We start from the raw sequence: 20642 nt of genomic DNA, 5'->3' as shown, positions 1-20642 counted from the left end.
ATGGAGCGATAACTGGATGGAGTCATGAGGGTCAAGAGAGGTGTTTTTTTTAGGATAAGGGGGACAAGAGCATGTTTGAAAACAGTGGGGAAGAAGCCACTGAAAAGAGAGCAGATGAAGATGATGGTCAAAGGAAGAAGTGAGGAGGTAAGTGCTCTGATAAAGTGGGAAGAGATGGGGTTGGATGCACAGGAGGAGAGAAGACAGAATATCTTCTCTTGTGTTTCTGCTGAGAAAGATAGGAGAGTTGAAGAAAGGGCAAGAGGAGAGAGGGACTGGAGAAGAGCAGGGGAGATTTTAAGGAAATCACACCTAAGTTTAGTGGGTGTCCAGAAGGAGCTCAGTAAACACTCCCGGCGGAATGAATAAACAAAAGTATTTTCCAAGGTGTTTTTTTCCCCCCAAAAGGAACACCCTTTTTGTTCCAGTTTCATGAAATTGAAGAGATACCAATTTCAGAAAATGTGCAACTTACCTTTCTATTAATAGTCAATGAAAAGTTCCTTTGGATTTCTTCTAGAGTCATCTTATTGTACAGCAGCACTGGATCATTTCTGTCTTCCGCTCTCGTTGTCACCTACAGAGTTTATTTTAGGTCATTATTTCTGGATTTAGAAATTTGCTAACTGATGGGGTGAAAGTGCTTTCAGAATGAAAAGAGGGAGGAGAACCAAGGGATGGAAATATGTTAAGGTTTTTGAGGGCACGGCCTGGCCTTCATCTACTATTGCTTGTTTCCAAATGCTCTGCACCAAATAGGCATTCAAAAATGCTGCCGATGATGATGATCTGGAAAGAAATATTAAACTGAAGAGTCGTCGTATGAGCAACAAAGGGCTTGAAACAATCCCAAAGGGTCCCTTAAAATGACTGAAGAAAAAAAATCCCCTCTTCCCTGGATGGAGTCGACCAAAGTCTAGAATCACATGGACTGATGTTTTTCTGCCCCGGGATGTGTTATGAAAGTTTTGCAGCAATTTATCTCCTTTCATTGGCTTTATATTGATCTGTATCTCATTCTGGAGAGATAATATTTGTTTACTGATACTTGGTGGGTAGGTCTACTTCATATATTGGAAATAGACACTAACTGACCCAGGCCCCCTCCACCAGTGGACACACAACCCCTGCTCTCATCCCCAAAGCCTCTCCGTTTACCTGTCTTTCCTCCCTTTCCCCTTCTTGTGTCCTCACTCCCCATTAAAACTAATCAATCCATCAATCACTGGTATTTATTGAGCATTTACTGCATGCAGAGTACCTTTCTAAGCACTAGGGAGAGTATAATTCACCACAAAAAGAGGACTAGGGAAGAGCAGAATGGGTAGCAGGCATGCAGAATTAGGGCCGTACATGCCTCTGAGAAAGTCCCTGTAGACTAGAAGCTCCTCATGGGCAAAAAGTATGTCTACTAGCTCTGTTGTACTGTACTTTCCCAGAGGTTTAGTACAGTGCTCTGCCCACAGGAAGCCTTCAGTGCCAAATGATTAATTTCCAAAAGGTGAATTTTGCCTTGGGATTTTGACTACCTGTAGCCCTCCAGTCATTGGATGTCTTAGGCCACATTTGCAGGAGATTAGGATAGCAGAATAAGATTGTCAGATATGCCAGGATCCTAGGACAGCATGACAGGAAGTAGCTCCAGTCAATTCACACTATATTATTGTTTCAGCTCCCCAAACATTGCTTTACCCCAAACATCTCAACACAACTGTGTCCATCCTCATTATCTTGTATATACCCCAGAGCTTAGTACAGTGCCTGACACACAGTAAATGCCAACAAATCCCATAAAAAAGTTTGAAATATTATTCAGCATATCAGCAAAAAGACGCTTTACATTGGCAATTTCTTTCTCCAGCTCCATAACTCTGTTCATTTCCAAGGTAAGTTGAGTTTTATTGACAGACAATTTTTGCTCCTGACGAACTATTGTAGCCACAGCAACCATGAAATTCACATATGCTTCACATGCCTGCAAGAAGAATTACAATTCACTGTTGAAGAACTTTCCACATGTTAGAAACATAATTCAGGGAAAAAATATATTTTACTTCAACTTAATATTTTAACTCTATAATTTGAAACAATAAAACATTCACAAAATCAGAACTGCCCTCAGTGCCTGAGGAAAATGCATTTTAGAAAATCCTATACCAACAAAATGACAGGGTCACAAACCTATGAAAGAATGATCATAAATATCTAAGAATGTGTATGTGTTAGCTTGTAAAGAGAGTGTCAATTGGTCCAGAGTCAAGGAAAATAAAATGACTGAAAGAAGAAAATATGATTAAGAGTCCATGACACCCTACGCTGTAGGGGGAAGACTTGGGTATTTATGGGAGTTGCATGGAGGTGTACACATGCCCAGGGATTTTTATGATGCTATTTTTGATGTCCTTTCTAGGTCTTTCATTCTCTAGGAGCTTCCTGTTGAGTTGGTTCGTTGGTTTTGACACTGACAAACACTGAGGAGAACTTGAAGCCTATTAGTTGGAGATAATTTCTGACATGTTGCCATAATCTGGATCTGTTACACAATGATGATGATGATGGAGTTTGTTAAGTGCTTATGTGCCAAGCACTGTTCTAAGCACTGGGGTAGATACAAGGTTATCAGGTTGTCCCATGTGGGGCTCAGTCTTAATCCCCATTTTACAGATGAGGTAACTGAGGCACAGAGAAGTGAAGTGACTTGTCCAAAGTCACAAAGCTGACAAGTGGTGGAGACGGAATTAGAACCCATGATCTCTAACTCCCAAGCCCGGGGTCTTTCCACTAAGCCAGGGAGAGACAGAGAATAATGAGAAAGGTGCAACTGTTAGCCCGCTCACTAAACTGGGTAAACTATTGTCCTTTCATCTGTTGCCAGTGATCATCGGCGGTGATAGCATCTCCATTGAAAATGATGGGCTAGCCAAGAGACTGAGCGGAGGAATTGAATACAGTGGTCGTGGTTTGTGCAGCCTCACTCATATGCTGTCATCCTTTCTATGGCAATTCCAGTGGAGCATCGAGGGCAAGGTGTGAAGGTGGGCAGATGTGCAGCTCATTGCAAAGTGCTCACAAAGTCTTCTTACAAAGACTATAAACTCTACTGTATGGTATTTTCCCAAGTGCTTAATAATCAGTAAACACAATACAATACAGTAAATGCTTAATAATCCCCATCTATAAAATGGGGATTAAGACTGTGAGCCCCATGTGGGGCATGGACTGTGTTCAACCTGACTGACTTGTATCTAACCCAGATGTTAATACAGTGCCTAGCATGCATTAAATGCTTAACAATACCATTCAAACAACAAAAACTTACATATCCTTATAATCCACTATTTCCCCCATCTGTAACTTTGTCCTCCTATTTTTATGGGCAGGGATCAAGGGTTTCATACAGTGCTTGATAAATACCACTGATCGATTGAATGAGGAATTTTAGCAACTGGCATTCAAATAAAGAACCAAAAGAGTTTGAACCTCAAGGTTCCTATTTCAAAACTCAAGAGCTAAAGAGAAAACCCCCACAAAATCAGTTGAAGGACTTCTGTGCCTGACCTCTCTCCCTGAGCAGGGAATGTGTCTGTTATATGGCTATACTGTACTCTCTTAAGTGCTTAGTACACTATTGTGTTATCAATAAACACAATAGCCTAGCTGGAACATTGTCGAATAGATAGGAAAGTAGGAATGAAAATGAGTTAGGTTTCATTCTCTTTCACTCACTTGTATCAACTATGCAATATTTCATATTGTATAAAATATTAGTTTTCTCATATGCATTCCTTAAAGTACTCATTTGAATGTGGGCTGCATCTACATCACCAACATAGTGTCATGGCTCCAGTAGTTATTAAAACCACATGAGTAGCCAATAATGCCAATATCATTCAGTATCCCAAGTCATTGAGTCCAAGATACAAAGCAGTGGACTGTTTTTTATGCCAGCGTTCGAAACCAGCTCCACCCTTATGCAAACTGGAAAAATGATGTTTAAAACAAAGTTTTCAGAATTGCCTCAAGATCCAGTGGAAGTTTGCCTCAGTTTGCCATTTTAGGTCTATCCATTCCTTTGTCTGTCAAAGAGAGTAGCCCTTCCAAAGTAGTCCAGTTATGAAATCAAGTAAAGATTTCTGTGAACCAAGATTTGCACAATTACTAGAATGAGTAGAAATGCTCCCTGTGGGCAGGGAAACATGCCTACCAACTCCAACTCCATTATAATGTACTCTCCTGAGTACTTAGTAGAGTGTTCTGTACATAATAAGTGCTTGGTAAATATAATTGATTCATAAATGGATTTCAAGGGCTAGCCAGGGTCCGCCCCAGGGCACTAGCATCACTTTTTAGTGTGGGGCTGCAGATCTGAAGTACTTATTATCCTTCCCAGTGCGTTTCCCAATACCTCCTCCTAGCTTCCCTCCCTTCTCACCCTCAACTGACTTTCCTATAATTAGCTTAATAGAGTCTGCTTGCAGCAAATATACCCAGAATCCCATCACCACACATGTAACTTTCCATAAAACTAAATCCAAAGGAAATAGAAAATAAAGTATATTAGATTTCTCAATAAGTTTTGGGTTCAAGGATCAGTGCCCTGCACTTAATAAACATTCAACAAATACTGTTAATTGTTTGACAACTGATCTAATTTTCTGGTGACTCCCATCAGCATGTAGATAATAGCCATCGATGAATTTTTCAGCCTCACCCTTAATTCTACCATTAAAACTTCAAACTAAAATTCATCATTCAAAAAACTATAGTGAAAGAGCATTGCATTTAAATCTCAAATACAAGTACAAACAAGGTAAAGTTCAAATTCCTCACCCTTTTTTTAGAAAATTCTCTTTACTCCCTCTTTGTCGCCTAGGAAGGTAGGCACCTTGAGCCTGGAGTGATAGGAAACCTCTGCATTACATGAGCTAAAACAAGCTACAGGGGACAAACTACAATGGTGCAAAGATAGGGTCAAGTTTTCATGTAAAAATAGACATTCCAGTATTTACGAATTGAGTGCAGAATTGTTCTGGGGCGCATCTATTACCTCCTTATATATACCGGTGCATTCATAGTAGTCGCGGGATGGGAGACCAAGTCCAGGCTGATCAATCTAACCAAAAAAAAACACAAAGAAAATAAGCCATTCAAATGGTATAAAACACCAATCCGGACAAAATGTTTTTAGCTTGGCAGGCTGTGACCCTTTCTTTCTATAATAAATGGATAGGATGCCCAGGGGATTCAAAACACGTGAATAGAAAGCTAGACATACTGCTTTGGCAGAATCAGAATCTTCCAAGAGTCAGGCATGCAGTGGGATTGTTACACCTCTGTATGTAGAAAGTCATGGATGTAAGGGGACCTAATAATAATAATAATAATGGTATTTGTTAAGCGCTTACTATGTTCCAAGCACTGTTCTAAGCACTGGGGTAGATAAAAGGTAATCAGGTTGTCCCACCTGGGGCTCACTGTCTTAATACCCATTTTACAGTTGGGGTAATTGAGGCACAGAGAAGTGAAGTGACTTGCCCAAAGTCACACAGCTGATAAGTGGCGAAGCTGGAATTAGAATTCATGACCTCTGACTCCCAAGCCCATGCTCTTTCCACTAAGCCACACTGCTTCCCTAGAGGAGAACTGCCTTGGAAATCTGTAACAGTGGATTCAATATATTTGAAAAACAAATTCACCTGAGGTACCACCATTATGTGAACAATTAGAATTACTCTGTATTTATCATTCAAGATCAGGAGTAACACAAATAATAAGTGATGGTAAGGAAGCCTACAGTTTTCATGTACTCAGTTTGGAGACTTTGGAGAGGATCTCCTCTTATTGGACATGCTCAGAAACGTTAGTAAATCTAGGGCAAACCCTGGTGCTGTTGCTTGGAAACTAATAACAATAATAATAGTTGTAGTATTTGTTAAGTGCTTACTGTGTTCCAGGCAGTGTACTAAGCGCTGGGGTGGATACAAGCAAATTTGGTTAGACACAGTCCTTGTTTCACATGGGGCTCACAGTCTCAATCCCCATTTTACAAATGAGGTAACTGAGGCCCAGAGTAGTGAAGTGACTTGCACAAGGTCACAGAGCGGACAAGTAACAGAGCCGGAATTAGAACACATGACCTTCTGACTCCCAGGCCCATGCTTTATCCTGTGGTGAATGAGTGAGCTGTAATGTGTGAACTTGAAGGTGGGTGAAGATCAAAGGGTCAATTTTGATTTCTCAAGAAATGGGGATCATAAATGTACTGAAGCAGGAGTTTGAATTAGTGTAAATCAGTTTGAACAGGTCTAGCTAACCAGGTTTGTTAGGTCACGTACTTGTTTATATGGTGAGTGTTGTGCAGAAAGGGAAGTGTTTCATAATTTTCTGACAATTAAGTCATGACTAGACCTTTTTCATCTTGGGCAACCCCATATATTCCTTGACCCTAGATCATTTCCTCTTTGGCATTGCTTTTCCAAACTGATTATCTTGCTTAGTACCCCAGGGCTTAGTACAATGGCTGGCACAGAGTAAGCGCTTAACAAATAGCATACAAAAATTGTCTGTAGCTTTTAGGAGGGATCTGCAAAAAGGCTTTATTTAGGTGGCATCTACATAGCTATTATGGCATTCCATTTTTTTTTAACCCTGTGATGTATTCAGCATCCTTTATACTTAGTCCATGCAGAATACTAAACCTTGTTCTTTACAGTAATACTTTGATTATACATTTGAAAGAACAGTTATCAAAGCCATGTCTATTGAATAATTCTTCACCCTATAACTCACTCCAGGGACTCTCATGACCACACCTTCCCCAGCCCCAAAACAAAGAAAACCCACAGTGGGATGCTCTCAGCATCCCAACAGATCTGAAAGGTTTGGACAGGAAGGGCTCAAGGTGGGGCTCAAGAGGAAAAGGAGGCCAGCTCATTTTACCCTTCCATCACTTGGCTTTTTACTGCCATGGCTAAAAAGTTATTTGGAACTCTATGACTCCAGCCTCCGAAATCCACTCAAAGATTCCCCATGGATTCATTTCCCTCATCAGCCGGGACAAGGACGCATCTCAGGCTTATCCCTGAGATCGCAGGGCCACTGGGTAAAGCTTCTAAGGGCAGGGCATGTTTAGGGCACTGACTGGACTGTTGTCAACACAGGGGTGGGCTAGGGCAGATCATTCATTCTATCGTATTTACTGAGCATTTACTGGGTGCAGAGCACTGTACTAAGTGCTTGGAAAGTACAACTGGTTCATGAGGACTCCTACCACCATCCCTGCTCCCTCTGGAAAAGTGTGGCTTCTCCAACTAGCTTCAGGGCAAATACCCAGAAACCTTGCAGGACAGAAACTCCCAGCCTCTGGGCGCTATGGCCCCTGGTTTGAGAAAGAATGTCACAGAGACCAAGGAGGCAGATATAAACCCCTTCAAAGCTCTCCATAGTCTCTGTGGGAATTCTAATAGATTCACCTCCATTCCCTTCTTGCTACAAACTCAGCCCACTCATCTTTCATGAGGAGAGAGCCATATCTTGGCATTGGCCTTTGCGGGAAACCTGTTGAAGTGAGACTTGCCTCACTGGGATCAGCATTTTGGACATACGGACTCAAGAGGATAGCCTCCAAGGAGAGGCGCGTTTGAAACAAATTGGACGGAAGCCATTTTTTTTTTTAAGTGGACACACCAGGTAAAAAGTACAAATATGATTTTCCTTCAGCTTCTCATAACATTTAAAAGAATAAATACTGAACTTTGGGATATCGGTAACATTAAGGTATATGATTGCTTTATTGTACGTTAAAGATAATTTTGACCGTGCCTGCCACACAAACTTACATGGATAATATGGTTCATAGAGTTCTTATCATCAGTGCCAACAAAAAAATTAATAAGGACTTTTTTCCCATATTTAGAGTTCAGATGTGCAATAGCTTTCTCAGCAGTCCAAGTAGTACCTAAAGCAATGAAAGGTGAAATCTGTCTTTTAGGGTCTTCAGTATAGAGAGATATTAAAATATAGGCAGATTTGAATGCGGAAATTTAATAGACTGTGGAAATTGCCTTACCAAATGTTGTGTCCCAGTCATCCACTGCTACGGGCCATCCAAACAAATCCGGTAACAACAGAATCAAAGGCTTTCCTTCCCTGACATCAATAGCAGCTTTTGAAAATGGTAAGAAAAGAATGCAACGTGAACACTTCTGGGTAGGCTTGCACCCAAAGGTGGACACCTCCTAATATGTCACATCATTTTTAATCCTCTGAAGAGCAACTTACTTTCATTTATACACGATCTGTACAAAGTTTTTGCTTTCTGCACTGCTAAAATATCTTCAGGGCTTGTCTTCTGAAGGACGCCTGAAACAGGGCATTTAAAACACATGAACATTATAATGTCTCATTTAAAACTATGATTGTTTCTATGGGAATTCAATGAAAACTTTACTTTTCCAATTGTTTCTATGTGAATTCAATGAAAACCTTACTTTTCCTAATTTTTTTAAAAGTTAAAATAATTCCTTTGCTATCTCATTATTTCCAGTTTGTTATTTTCCTTCAGAGTACTGGATGAAAATAAATTTGACTAGGTTATCCTTTTGGGGTGTAAAAATATTACCTGCTTTAGTTTGCCTTGTGACAATCTCTCTCAAAGATAAAGATGACTTTAAAAACAACACAAAATAACTGGGAGGCTGTCAACATTCATTAGGTAATCAGTGTCTTTTGGTGGTTAAGGAGAACCATTTATATGGACTAAAATATTTTCATTCCACAAGTTTGCTTGTTTGGCTGTTGCAAAATATCAAGGTCTTGTATTTCCCTAGAATAACCACCAAGTGGAGAATAACAACATCTATTTCAGTAAGAATGTAGCTCTTGTTTACCTCTCTGGATAGAATTGCTTTTTAAAGACCGAAGGAATCTAAGAAGTGACATTACACAGACAGACACACACACACTCCAACAATCCTACTATTTGAACATATCTATTTCATGGTCCGATCAAAGGATAGTATCACTACAAAAACTCAGATCATGTTCCAGATAGTCTGGGTTATTAACTGCCTAAAGAAATGGAGTAAAAAGCTAGTGATTTTAAGCTTTTTAAATCTGGTTTGGCCATTCCAGACTGTTGTAAAAAAATAATAATAATAATAATGACCCAGTGCCAAAAGAGAAACCTTTTGAAACAAGAACATCAACTCCACTGACCTTTCAAAATGACTTCAAGATCATCTCTCAAAATGTCAAAGTTACTGTAACGGGAGTTGGTCTCAGGAATGACATTCCTCTTAAGCCAGCCTCCACAAGCATAATGGAAAAAGTCCTTGCAAGGTTCCACATTGGCATCCATGTTCTCAATCAGACGGGCAGCTGAAATTGAAGAGAAGTAAATGCATAGATACGCAAACACTCAGTCATGCATGCACACCCAGGCACACAAACACACACATATACATTCCACTTCGAGATGTTGAGGATGGAAGAAGATTCTGGCAAATTTTCATGATTTCATCAGCCAATGGGATCTAAGGGGGAAAAAAAATCCTATCCTACTGGAGTAAATCAATGCAGTACTCTTAAAGTACATCTGTAAGAACTGGATGGATACTTTCCACAGAGCTGTGAATATCAGGCAATTTCTGAATTCACTGAAATCAGAGATATCTGGGTGTTCCCAGAATGTGCACACAGTGATTCAAATATGCCCATTTTTCCCATAAAGTTTGCTGAAGTGTTTGCAGAAGAGTTTGCTGAAGTGTACACCAAAGGACATAACAACATTCTCATGCTCGGAGACAACACCGAGAAGCAGATCCTTCGATCATATATAATTGAGAAAACAGGAAGTGAACTGCAGGAGGAAGAGGAGGAGTTAAAGAGGAGAATAAACAAGATGAGGAGGAAGATCTGATCTGCCTACAGAGGTGATTTTCCTAGATTCACAGAAGTTCTAATAATACAATAATAATAATGACTGAGGTATGTATCACATTATATTAAGTGATGAGGTAGATACAAGATAACCAGGTTGAACATAATCCCTGTCTCACATGAGGCTCACCATTTTACTAGGAGGGAGGGAAAACAGGTATTGAATCCCCAATTTACAGATGAGGAAGCTGAAGCCTCAATAAATTAAGTGATTTGCCCAAGGTCACATAACTTATAAGTGGCAGAACTGAGATTAGAATAATAATTAGAAGCAGCGTGGCTCAGTGGAAAGAGCACGGGCTTGGGAGTCAGAGGTCATGGGTTCGAATCCCAGCTCTGCTGTGTGACTGTGGGCAAGTCACTTAACTTCTCTGGGCCTCAATTACCTCATCTGTAAAATGGGATTAAGACTATGAGCCTCATGTGGAACAACCTGATTACCCTGTATCTACCCCAGCACTTAGAACAGTGCTCTGTACATAGTAAGCACTTTACAAATGAGAAGCAGCGTGGCGCAGTGGAAAGAGCACGGGCTTTGGAGTCAGGGCTCATGAGTTCGAATCCCAGCTCTGCCACTTGTCAGCTGTGTGACTGTGGGCAAGTCACTTAACTTCTCTGTGCCTCAGTTCCCTCATCTGTAAAATGGGGATTAAGACTGTGAGCCCTACGTGGGACAACCTGATTCCCCTGTGTCTACCCCAGCGCTTAGAACAGTGCTCGGCACATAGTAAGCGCTTAACAAATACCAACATTATTACAAATACCAACATTATTATTATTATTAATAATGGTATTTGTTAAGTGCTTCCTATGTACCAAGCACTGTTCTAAGCACCTAGTGTCCCCCATGTTCTTCCCACAAGGTGTTAGTACTTCCAGGGGTGCAGAATGTTTACTGGGGAGAACAGTCTAAAGAATCTGTATGGGATGTACTGAGGAGCATCTAGAGTAAAATAATGAGGTTTCTGCTTTAAAGGAAGAAAATAAGTGAGGTGAGGTAGGGAGAAGGGATAAAAAACAAACTGTGAGAGTATGCAGAAGAGGGTTGAGAGGCTAATTAGAAGTACAAAAGCGAACAGGTAAAAGTTGAAATGAATCTTCCAAGAAAACACTACCCTTTGCGTAAGCAGCTTAAGCAGCAGGGAATAGTGGGTAGCGCATGGGCCTTGGAGTCATAATCCCGGCTATGCCACTTGTCTGCTGTGTGACCTTGGGCAAGTCACTTCATTTCTCTGTGCCTCAGTTACCTCATCTGTAAAATGGGGATTGAGACTTTAAGCACCACAGTTAGAATGTGTCCAACTCGATTTGCTTGTATCCACCCCAGTGTTTACTACATTGCCTGATACATAGTAAATGCTTAATAAAAGCATAATTATTATTATTGTTAATGAAATGTGTGAACAAGAGTTTAAAGAAAGCATCTTACTTCATCAGGATCCATATCTTAAGAGCTTTTCATTTCAGTGGAATAGCCTAGAAGTAGTTAGCATTTCATCTGAGATTTCATTTTCATTGCTTCTAAAATACTGAAAGTTCATTCTTTTTAGGAAATGAAGGGAGTCATTAATAATTATGGTATTTATGTAGCACTGATAATGGGTCAAGCACTATACTAAGTCCTGGGGGTAAACACAGGAGAATCAAATTGTTCACGGTTCTACCCAACATGGGACTAGCAGTCTAAGTGAGAGTGAAAACAGGTATGAAATCCCCATCTTATAGATAAGAAAACTGAGGTACACAGAGGTGAAATGACTTGCCCAAAGTCACACAGACGCCAATAGGATTAGAACTCAGTCCTCTGACTTCCAATCAATCAATCAATCAATCAATTATACTTATTGAGCACTTACTGTGTGCAGAGCATTGTACTAAGCACTTGGGAAAATGCAACAGAGTTTCCTGCTCACAATGAGCTTAGAGGCTGTAGTTGAAGCCATCGGGGCAAATGAGTTCTCTGAGGGAGTGGGTATAGATGGAGAATAGAAGAGGACTTGAACTGAATCCACTTAGAACTGAAACTTAATGGACTCCCACGGCTAGGTTTTTGTTTTTTTTAAGGATAGGGTATATTTGAGCAGGCCTGTGCATTATTATTATTATTATTATCATTATTATGGTATTTGTTAATAATAATAATAGTGGCATTTGTTAAGCACTTACTATGTGCAAAGCACTGTTCCAAGTGCTAGGAGGATACAAGGTGATCAGGTTGTTCCACGATGGGCTCACAGTCTTGATCCCCATTTTACAGATGAGGAAACTGAGGCACAGAGAAGTTAAGTGACTTGCCCAAAGTCTCACAGCTGACAAGACAGAGCCAGGATTAGAACCCTTGATCTCTGACTCCCAAGCCCTGGCTCTTGCCACTGAGCTAAGTCATCGCTTACTATGTGTCAAGCACTGTTCTAAGTGCTGGCAGAGATACAAGGTAGTCAGGCTGTTACGTGGGGCTCAGAGTCTTAATCCCCATTTTACAGATGAGGTAACTGAGGCCTAGAGAAATGAAGTGACTTGCCCAATGTCACACAGCAGACAATTGGCAGAGCCAGGATTAGAACCCATGACCTTCTGACTCCCAGGTCTGTGCTCTATTCACTACGCCATGCTGCACGAGGCCACGCTAGGAAGCAGTGTGGCTTAGTGGAAAGAGCACAAGCTTGGGAGTCAGAGGACATGGGTTCTAATCTGACTCTGCCACTTGTCTGCTGTGTGACCTTGGGCAAGCTGCTTAACTTCTCTGTGCCTCAGTTCCCTCATCTGTAAAACAGGGATTTAGACTGTGAGCCTCATGCGGGACAACCTGATTACCCTATATCTACCCCAGCGCTTAGAACAGTGCTCTGCACATAGTAAGCGCTTAACAAATAAACAAAACATTATTATTATTATTACCTCATCTGTATAATGGGGATTAAAACTGTGAGCCCCTGTGGGACAACCTGATTACTTGTATCTACCCCAGCAGTTATAACAGTGTTCAGCACATAGTAAGTGCTTAACAAATACCATAATTATTATTATTACTTACCAGTTCATTCTTAAAATTGGATGATGTGCAAATTTTTATGCTCATTTAAACATACTGCTTGCCTTCTAAATGTTCCTGTAGCATAAGTAAAAATACTGTATCCCAAATGAAAAGATCCTTGAGGATACTAATCCTGCCCCTTCCTTTAGGAGAAATGGAGAATTCTTGGGGAATTCCTGATCCCTTTTTTCTTTTAACTTTTTTTTTACAAACTGCTGGATTTAATTTTCTTTTATTTAGTGTCTTTGTAAACATGCCCAGATGCCTCATGGCTTTGGCACTTTTTTAAATAAATTATAATATAAATACAGGTGCTATGTTATCTAGACACAACATGCCTAAGAGTTTTTTGTTTTTTGTATTTCACTAAGTCCCAAATAAAACTCACCCCATTGACTTTCCTGTTCTGGGGTTTAAATCAAGCCATTCATTACAGCATTTTAATAAGTACTTTGGTGTACGCTCAGACCCCAGCTCCTTCCAAATTAGATCCTATATCCTAAGCTGTTTCAACAAAGGGGGTGGGAATTTTCAAAAGGTAACCAAAAATGAGGTAAGGAGCATTAGTTAATGGAGATTGAATGGGCCCTTCTCTCTTTTTACACCCCAGCCTGCATAGTCTGCTCCTCTGGTGCTAACCTTCTCACTGTGCCTCGATCTCACCTGTCTCACTACTGAACCCTGGCCCACATCCTATCTCTGGCCTGGAACACCCTCAAATCCACCAATCACTCTTCCCCCCTTCAAAGCACTACTGACAGTACACCTCCTCCAAGAGGCCTTCCCAGACTAAGCGCCCCTTTTACTCAGCTCCCCCTCCCACGTCACTTTGACTCGCTGTCTTTGCTCTCACCCTCCTCCCTGCCCCACAGCATTTATGTATATATGTATATAACCATAATTCTATTTATTCATATTGATTCCTGTTTACCTGCTTTAATGTGTCTCACCACCCCCACCCTTCTAGACCGTGAGCCCGATATGGGCAAGGCTTATCTCTATTTCTGTATTTTATTTTCCAAGCACTTAGTAAAGTGCTCTGCACACAGTAAGGGCTCAGTAAAAACGATTGAATGAATGAGACATGAACTTTTACTCAGGCTCTCTCCCTGCCCTGTTGTTCAATTTTGGGGAAGTCACTTAACCTCTCTACATTTCCCTTTTTCCATCTGTAAAATGGATGTGGGAAGGGACCAAGTCCTATCTGATTATCTTGTATCTTCCCCCATGTTAGCACAATCCTTAGCACGTAATAAGCACTCAGTAAATACCATTATTAAGCCAAGGACTAGGAAGGAAATAAACCAGCATTTGCTTTCAGCCTGTTCCATCAAGGTGATTTTATTTCCATTTTAGGACAACTCTATGGGGTAAACTGAATAAATGTGTATGATGTGTTCTTGATAGGTCGTTCATATCCCCTCGTGATCTCAAAACTCAACTAAGGATGCAGCTCCTCCAGACAACAAAGGGAGCTCTGTGTTTGGGAAAACACACTCTCCCTCTTCAAAGTTTTTTTGAAGGAATGTCTCCTCCAAAAGGCCTACCCTGACTAAACCCTCTTTTCCTCTTCTTCTACTCCCTTCTGCTTCACCATGACATGCTCCCTTTATTCATTCCCCATCCCAGTTCCACAACACTTATATACATAGCTATGATTTATATTAGTGTCTGTCTCCCCCTCTAGACTATAAGCTCATTGTGAGTAGGGAATATGTCCGTTTATTGTTGTATTATACTCTCCCAAGCGCTTAGTACAGTGCTCAACACAGCAGGCACTCAATAAATTCGACTGACAATGAATAAACACTGGGGATCTGGGCTAAGGCAAGAATTTGGCTGTGAGTGCTGCTGTGCTAGCTGTCTCTTTGATCAACCTTCCTTTAATGCCTTGTGGAGAGGGGATTCTTATTTTGTAGCTCCCATTCTGGACCTCCTCAGAGCTGAGTTCCCTCTGAAATGCAGGGGAACAACTGTGGATAGGTCTTTAGGTAGCCTACTGCACAAGAATGAAGTGGCTTGTAATTGTTTGCATGTTCTGATCTGTGTTTTGCATTCCACAGTCTTTCCCTACCATCACACCTGGACCACCTCCTCTGGCTTCCACAATTAGTAAATCACTGATGTCTGCCTGAAATCGCCCTAGGGTGCAGAGACTATTTCTTTTGCTTTTGGTGTACTCTCCCGATTACTTTGACCAGTGCTCTGCACAGAGTAGGCCCCATAAGTACCAATGATGACGATGATGGCACTATCACCTGGCCTCTAGCTTTTGGACACACAGGTGAGAATGTAAAATCTTAGACACAAAGAGGTAGCCTCTTAGGTGATCAGCCCGGCTATCACTGTGACCAATCTCTTGATTTTTTTTTGTGACATTTGTTAAGCACTTACTATGTGTCAAGTACTGTTCTAAACACTGGAGTGGATACAAGTATAATCAATTTGGATAGAGTCCCTGTCCCACTTGCAGTCACAGTCTAGGTAGGAGGGAGAACAATTATATCCCCATTTTATAGATGAAAAACTGAGGCACAACATGAAATTGGTAGAGCCAGGATTAGAAATCAGCTCCTCTGACTCCCAAGCCCATGCTCTTTCCACTAGGCCATAACTACTGGGAAGCAGCGTGGCGCAGTGGCAAGAGCCCGGGCTTTGGAGTCAGAGGTCATGGGTTTGAATCCTGGCTCTGCCACTTGTCAGCTGTGTGACTGTGGGCAAGTCACTTCACTTCTCTGTGCCTCAGTTCCCTCATCTGTAAAATGGGGATTAAAACTGTGAGCCCCACGTGGGACAATCTGATTCCCCTGTGTCTACCCAGTGCTTAGAACAGTGTTCTGCACCTAGTAAGCGCTTAACAAATACCAACATAATTATTATTATCATTATTACTTCTATCTTTAGTGCAGTGTTGGACTCTATTAAGCTGCATAAATACCATAATAATTATAGGTGATCTTTCTGGAGACACACTTTTTTGGGGGGTCAGCATTGCACACTTTATGAAATAGGTAAAGGAATACCTATAAATAAATAACATTTTAAAATAATTTGAAGTCATTTTATAACGTACAGCTTACGTACTGTTCATCATAATGAAGAGAGAGAACACAAGCCCAAAGAGGCTCCTGTTTCTTAACTAGTCTTTATCTAATACTAAAATAATTATGGCATTTGTTAAGTGCTTACTATGTGCCAAGCACTGTTCTAAGCATTGGGGTAGATACAAAGTAATCAGGTTGTGTCACATGGGGATCATAGTCTTAATCCTCATTTTGGAGAAGAGGTAACTGAGGCACAGAGAAGTTAAGTGGCTTGCCTAAAGTCACACAGCAGATAAGTGTAAGAGCCAGGATTAGAACCCATGTCCTTTGACTCCCAAGCCCGTGATCTTTCCACTGAGCCACATTGCTGAGAGATATATGTGTCAACCCTGGCCAATATTGCTTGATTTTATGATTTCTTAATCTCTTGATTCATGATTTCATGAATGTCCAAAGAATCCTTTACATCTTCCCAGACTCTCTAAGGGAGAGATGGTCCAAACTTAAATACTGGAAATGAAGACCATTACCTCTATCTGCCCTTTCTGTTCAGAGAGGAGAGCTTTGTTCAGTCAGTAAATTAATCAATGGTACTTATTGAGTGCTTACTGTGTATAGAGTTTGTAAACACATTCCCTACCCACAAGGAGCTTTTAGTTTGGCTTTGAAAGCTGTGTAGGAAAATCAGTCAGTTCTAACTCTCTGGCTGCTCCTTCTTAGCCTCTTTCACAGACTCCTCCTCTTCCTCCCGCCCTTCTCTAATTGTGGGGGTCCCTCAGGACTCATTTCTGGATCCTCTCCTGTTCTCTACCCACACTCACTTCCATGGAGAACTCAAACTCCCATGGCTCCAACTATTATCTCTATATAGATGATTCCCAGGTCTAGCTCTCCAGCCCTGACCTCTTTCCTCTGCAACCTCATGTATTATTCTGTCCTCAGAACATCCCTATGAGGATATCCTGACAACACCTCAAATTTAACATGTTCAAAACAGAAATTCTCCCTTTTTTATTTTTGAAGGATATTTATCAAGGGTTTACTACCTGCCAGTTACTGTACTAAGTGCTGGGGTAGATCCAAGATAATCAGGTTGGACACAGTCCATGGTCCACATGGGGTTCACAGTCTTAATCTCTATTTTACAGATGAGGTAGCTGAGGCACATTAACTTGTCCAGTGTCACACAAGTCACGGAGCCAGGATTATAGCTCAGCTCCTTCTAACTCCCAGGCCTGTGTTTTATCTACTAGTTCCCATGCCGATGGAAGCATGATAGGCCATGTTATCCTGCCTTTACTACTGAAATTGCCTCTCTGCCTCCTGTCTCCCTCCACTCCAGTCATATTTCTTACCACTGACTTTAAAGCACTCAAAGAGCTTGACCCCTCCCACCTTACCTCCATGATCTCCTACTATGGCCCAGCCCTCACACTTCACTTCTCTAGGACCAACTTGCTCACTGTGCCTTAATCTATCCTATCTCATTGCGGAAGCTTGGAGCACAGTTGGAGCAAGAGAGACAGCTAATTTCCTAGGAGTCTCTGGCCAGGTTTCATGAACTGGGGAACTTCGCTATTCATGAACTCCAATCAGCGATATGGCCAAAAAATAAACCTGAAGCGAGTCCTTGTTTTGGGTTTGTTTTGCATTTTGAATCCTGACCTAGTTTCCAGCTGCAACAGTTCTTTTTGCATGCTACTTGTTACCTAAAATAACCTAGTAAGGCTGCATACAGCGTTTAACAGTCACATTTCTCAGAAGGGATATTGGGATTGTTATTTAGATGAAACTCCAGGTCAATTTGGGTGTTTGGGTCTTTAGACTCCAGACAGTTGGAGTTTCAAGCCATCAAGGAACTGGGATCCCATTGATTCACAAGCATCCCTAAATACTGCAAAGTGGCTGCAACTCTGAAACCTGACAATCAGTTTTGGTAACTCTTTTCACCAAACGTTAGACCAGGAACCACTTTCTGCCTTGAAAAAACCCTGCAACCCTGTCTTGCAGAAACTTTTTCACCAAATATTAGCCCAGGCATGACCTTCTGTTAGTATTAAATGGCATTAAAGTGGCCCCTTTCTCTTCTCTGGTAGAATCAATCAATGACTGGTATTTATTAAGCACTTACTGTGTGCAGAGCACTGTACTAAGAGCTTGCGAGTGCAGTACAATAGAGTTGGTAAACAAGTTCCCTGCCCACAGTGAGCTTACAGTCTAGAGGGGGAAACAGACATTAATATAAAAAAAAATTTATAGATATGTATGTAAGTGCTGTAAGGCTAATACCAATGCCCAGAGTACGCAGATCCAAGTGCATACACAACAAAGAGGTGAGAAGATGGGTAGAAGATGTCTGAATCAGGGAAGGCCTCTTGAAGGAAATATATTCTTAATAAGCCTTTGAAGGTTGAGAGAATTATGGTTGGAACAATTCAAACTCGGAACAATTCAAGCCTTCTGAAAATGTGGAGACCTTGACCCAAAGATTTCTCATCCGAGTGTTCCCTTCTGCCTATAGCTATGCTATAATTCTCTAGGCTTCATTTTGGTGTTCCACAAACATTTACCCTGGACCAAGCATCCTTTTCCAGTTTACATGGCCACTGTTTGTCTTGTTTTATGCAGTCGAGTTGTCTCCAACCCATAACAACGCCATGGACACATCTCTCCCAGAAAGCCCCACCTCCATCTGCAATCATTCTGGTAGTATCCATAGTTTTTTTGGTAAAAATATGGAGTGGCTTACCATAGCCTCCTTCAGTGCAGTAAACTTGAATCTTCACCCTCAACTCTCTCCCATGTCACTGCTGCCCAGCACAAGTGAATTTTGACTTGTAGCAGATTGCCTTCAACTAGCTAGCCACTACCCAAGCTAGGATTGGAATGGGTATGGGTCTGCTTGACTCTCCCTCCCATAGTCGAGACTGGTGGAGAAGCAGCGTGGCTCAGTGGAAAGAGCATGGGCTTTGGAGTCAGAGGTCATGAGTTCAAATCCCAGCTCTGCCATTTGTCAGCTGTGTGACTGTGGGCAAGTCACTTGACTTCTCTGTGCCTCAGTTACCTCATCTGTAAAATGGGGATTAAGACTGTGAGCCCCACGTGGGACATCCTGATTCCCCTGTGTCTACCCCAGCGCTTAGAACAGTGCTTGGTACATAGTAAGCGCTTAACAAATACCAACATTATTATTATTAGAGTACTGGATACTCGCCAGGTGCGACCCTGAGAGGCATAGCCAATGCTTAACAAAAGTTAATATAATCTCATTCCCACAGCACCTGTGCCAAAAATGGACACTGCCGAATAAATCTTATGACTTACTGGCTTTTCTTTTGAATCATTCACATGGGCAGCCTTGACATGGCCTATTTCATGAAGTGACAAGTCGTCAAAATCCCCAACTTAAGTGACTAAGTGACAATCAGCCATTTCTGGTATCCAAAGCAATTCCAATAAAAATTCAAACTGTTTCCCCCCAAAACCTAGTTGCTAATGTTATTCATGTTGACTTATTCTTTTTTTACAGCACACACAGCCATTGTAATGCAGGAGTTGCATTCCTTAGGAACCCCACGCGAAGGATAATTCACATTACAGTACTTGCCTCTTGGCCAACATTGTGGGCACACACACTGTTAATTTCTTCCAACATCACATTATGTTCTACCCAGATAGAAGCACACTGTCACAAAAATGTTCCTTAATTCCCTCACAGCATTCTATCCAACCACATAGTAAAAGTGTACATTATAGATGAACTGAGAGTTCCTACCATTAGAAATACACAAAACACTAATGGTATTATTTCCTCCTTTGTCAATGTATCATGCATTTAAAAAAATAAAAATGTTACTCATTTACCTAGAGCAGAACTCAATCCATTATGTTTTTTCACAGAATACCTGTTTTCCAGTCATCTGTCCACAATTCTTCTACTTAGCAAAGTCCTCCTATTATTATAGCATTTATTAAGTGCTTTCTATGTGCAAAGTGCTAGCTTAGAGTTAAGGATTTTACAGTTCCTGTAAAACCTGGGCTCCCAATCTGCTTTATCCATCAGTGGCATTTATTGAGTGCTTACTGTGTACAGAGCATACTTGATAGAGTATAGTGTAACAGACTCATTTGACATGTTCCCTGCCCACAAGAAGCTTACATTTTAGAAAAATGATCCAGGTAGAAGAGTGAAGGACTGGAGAGGGGAGAGGCAGGAGGCAGGGAAATCAACAAGGAGGCAATTGCAGTAGACAAGGTGAGATAGGATAAGTGCTTGGATCAACATGGAAAGAGTTTGAATGGAGAAGGGTGGATTCTAGCAATGTTGGGAAGTTGGAATTGCCAGGATTTGGTGGCAGATTAAATGTGTTTGTTTTGAGATGAGATGAGGATAATACCATGGTTATAGGTTTGTGAGATGGGAGGATGATGTCTACAGTGATGAAAAAGTCAGGAATAAGAAAGGGTTTTGGTGGGAAGATGAGGTGTTCTTTTTGGACATGTTAAGCTTGAGGTGTTGGTAGGGCATCCAAATAAAAGTGTCCTGAAAAAAGCACACTATGCAAGACTACAGAGGAGAGAAGTCAGGGCTGGAGAGCTAAATTTGAGAATCATCTGTGTAGATG

At 41.2% G+C, this 20642-nt stretch overlaps 1 protein-coding gene across 3 annotated transcripts in view; it reads right to left on the bottom strand.

The window, feature by feature from the left end:
• MME (membrane metalloendopeptidase) overlaps positions 1-20642 on the bottom strand; it is a 102256-nt gene that overhangs the window by 53203 nt on the left and 28411 nt on the right. For all 3 annotated transcript variants that reach the window (XM_029068977.1, XM_029068985.1, XM_029068990.1), the window contains exons 4-10: positions 9217-9378; positions 8281-8361; positions 8069-8164; positions 7839-7957; positions 5048-5113; positions 1841-1975; positions 476-577 (exon numbers count right to left, since the gene is read on the bottom strand). In XM_029068977.1, the coding sequence (XP_028924810.1) occupies positions 476-577; positions 1841-1975; positions 5048-5113; positions 7839-7957; positions 8069-8164; positions 8281-8361; positions 9217-9378 (761 nt within the window). The remainder of the gene's footprint in view (positions 1-475; positions 578-1840; positions 1976-5047; positions 5114-7838; positions 7958-8068; positions 8165-8280; positions 8362-9216; positions 9379-20642) is intronic.

The sequence above is a fragment of the Ornithorhynchus anatinus genome, chromosome 1, assembly GCF_004115215.2.
Source record: "Ornithorhynchus anatinus isolate Pmale09 chromosome 1, mOrnAna1.pri.v4, whole genome shotgun sequence".
Taxonomy (NCBI): Eukaryota; Metazoa; Chordata; class Mammalia; order Monotremata; family Ornithorhynchidae; genus Ornithorhynchus; species Ornithorhynchus anatinus.
This window is presented reverse-complemented; position numbering and strand designations above follow the sequence as displayed.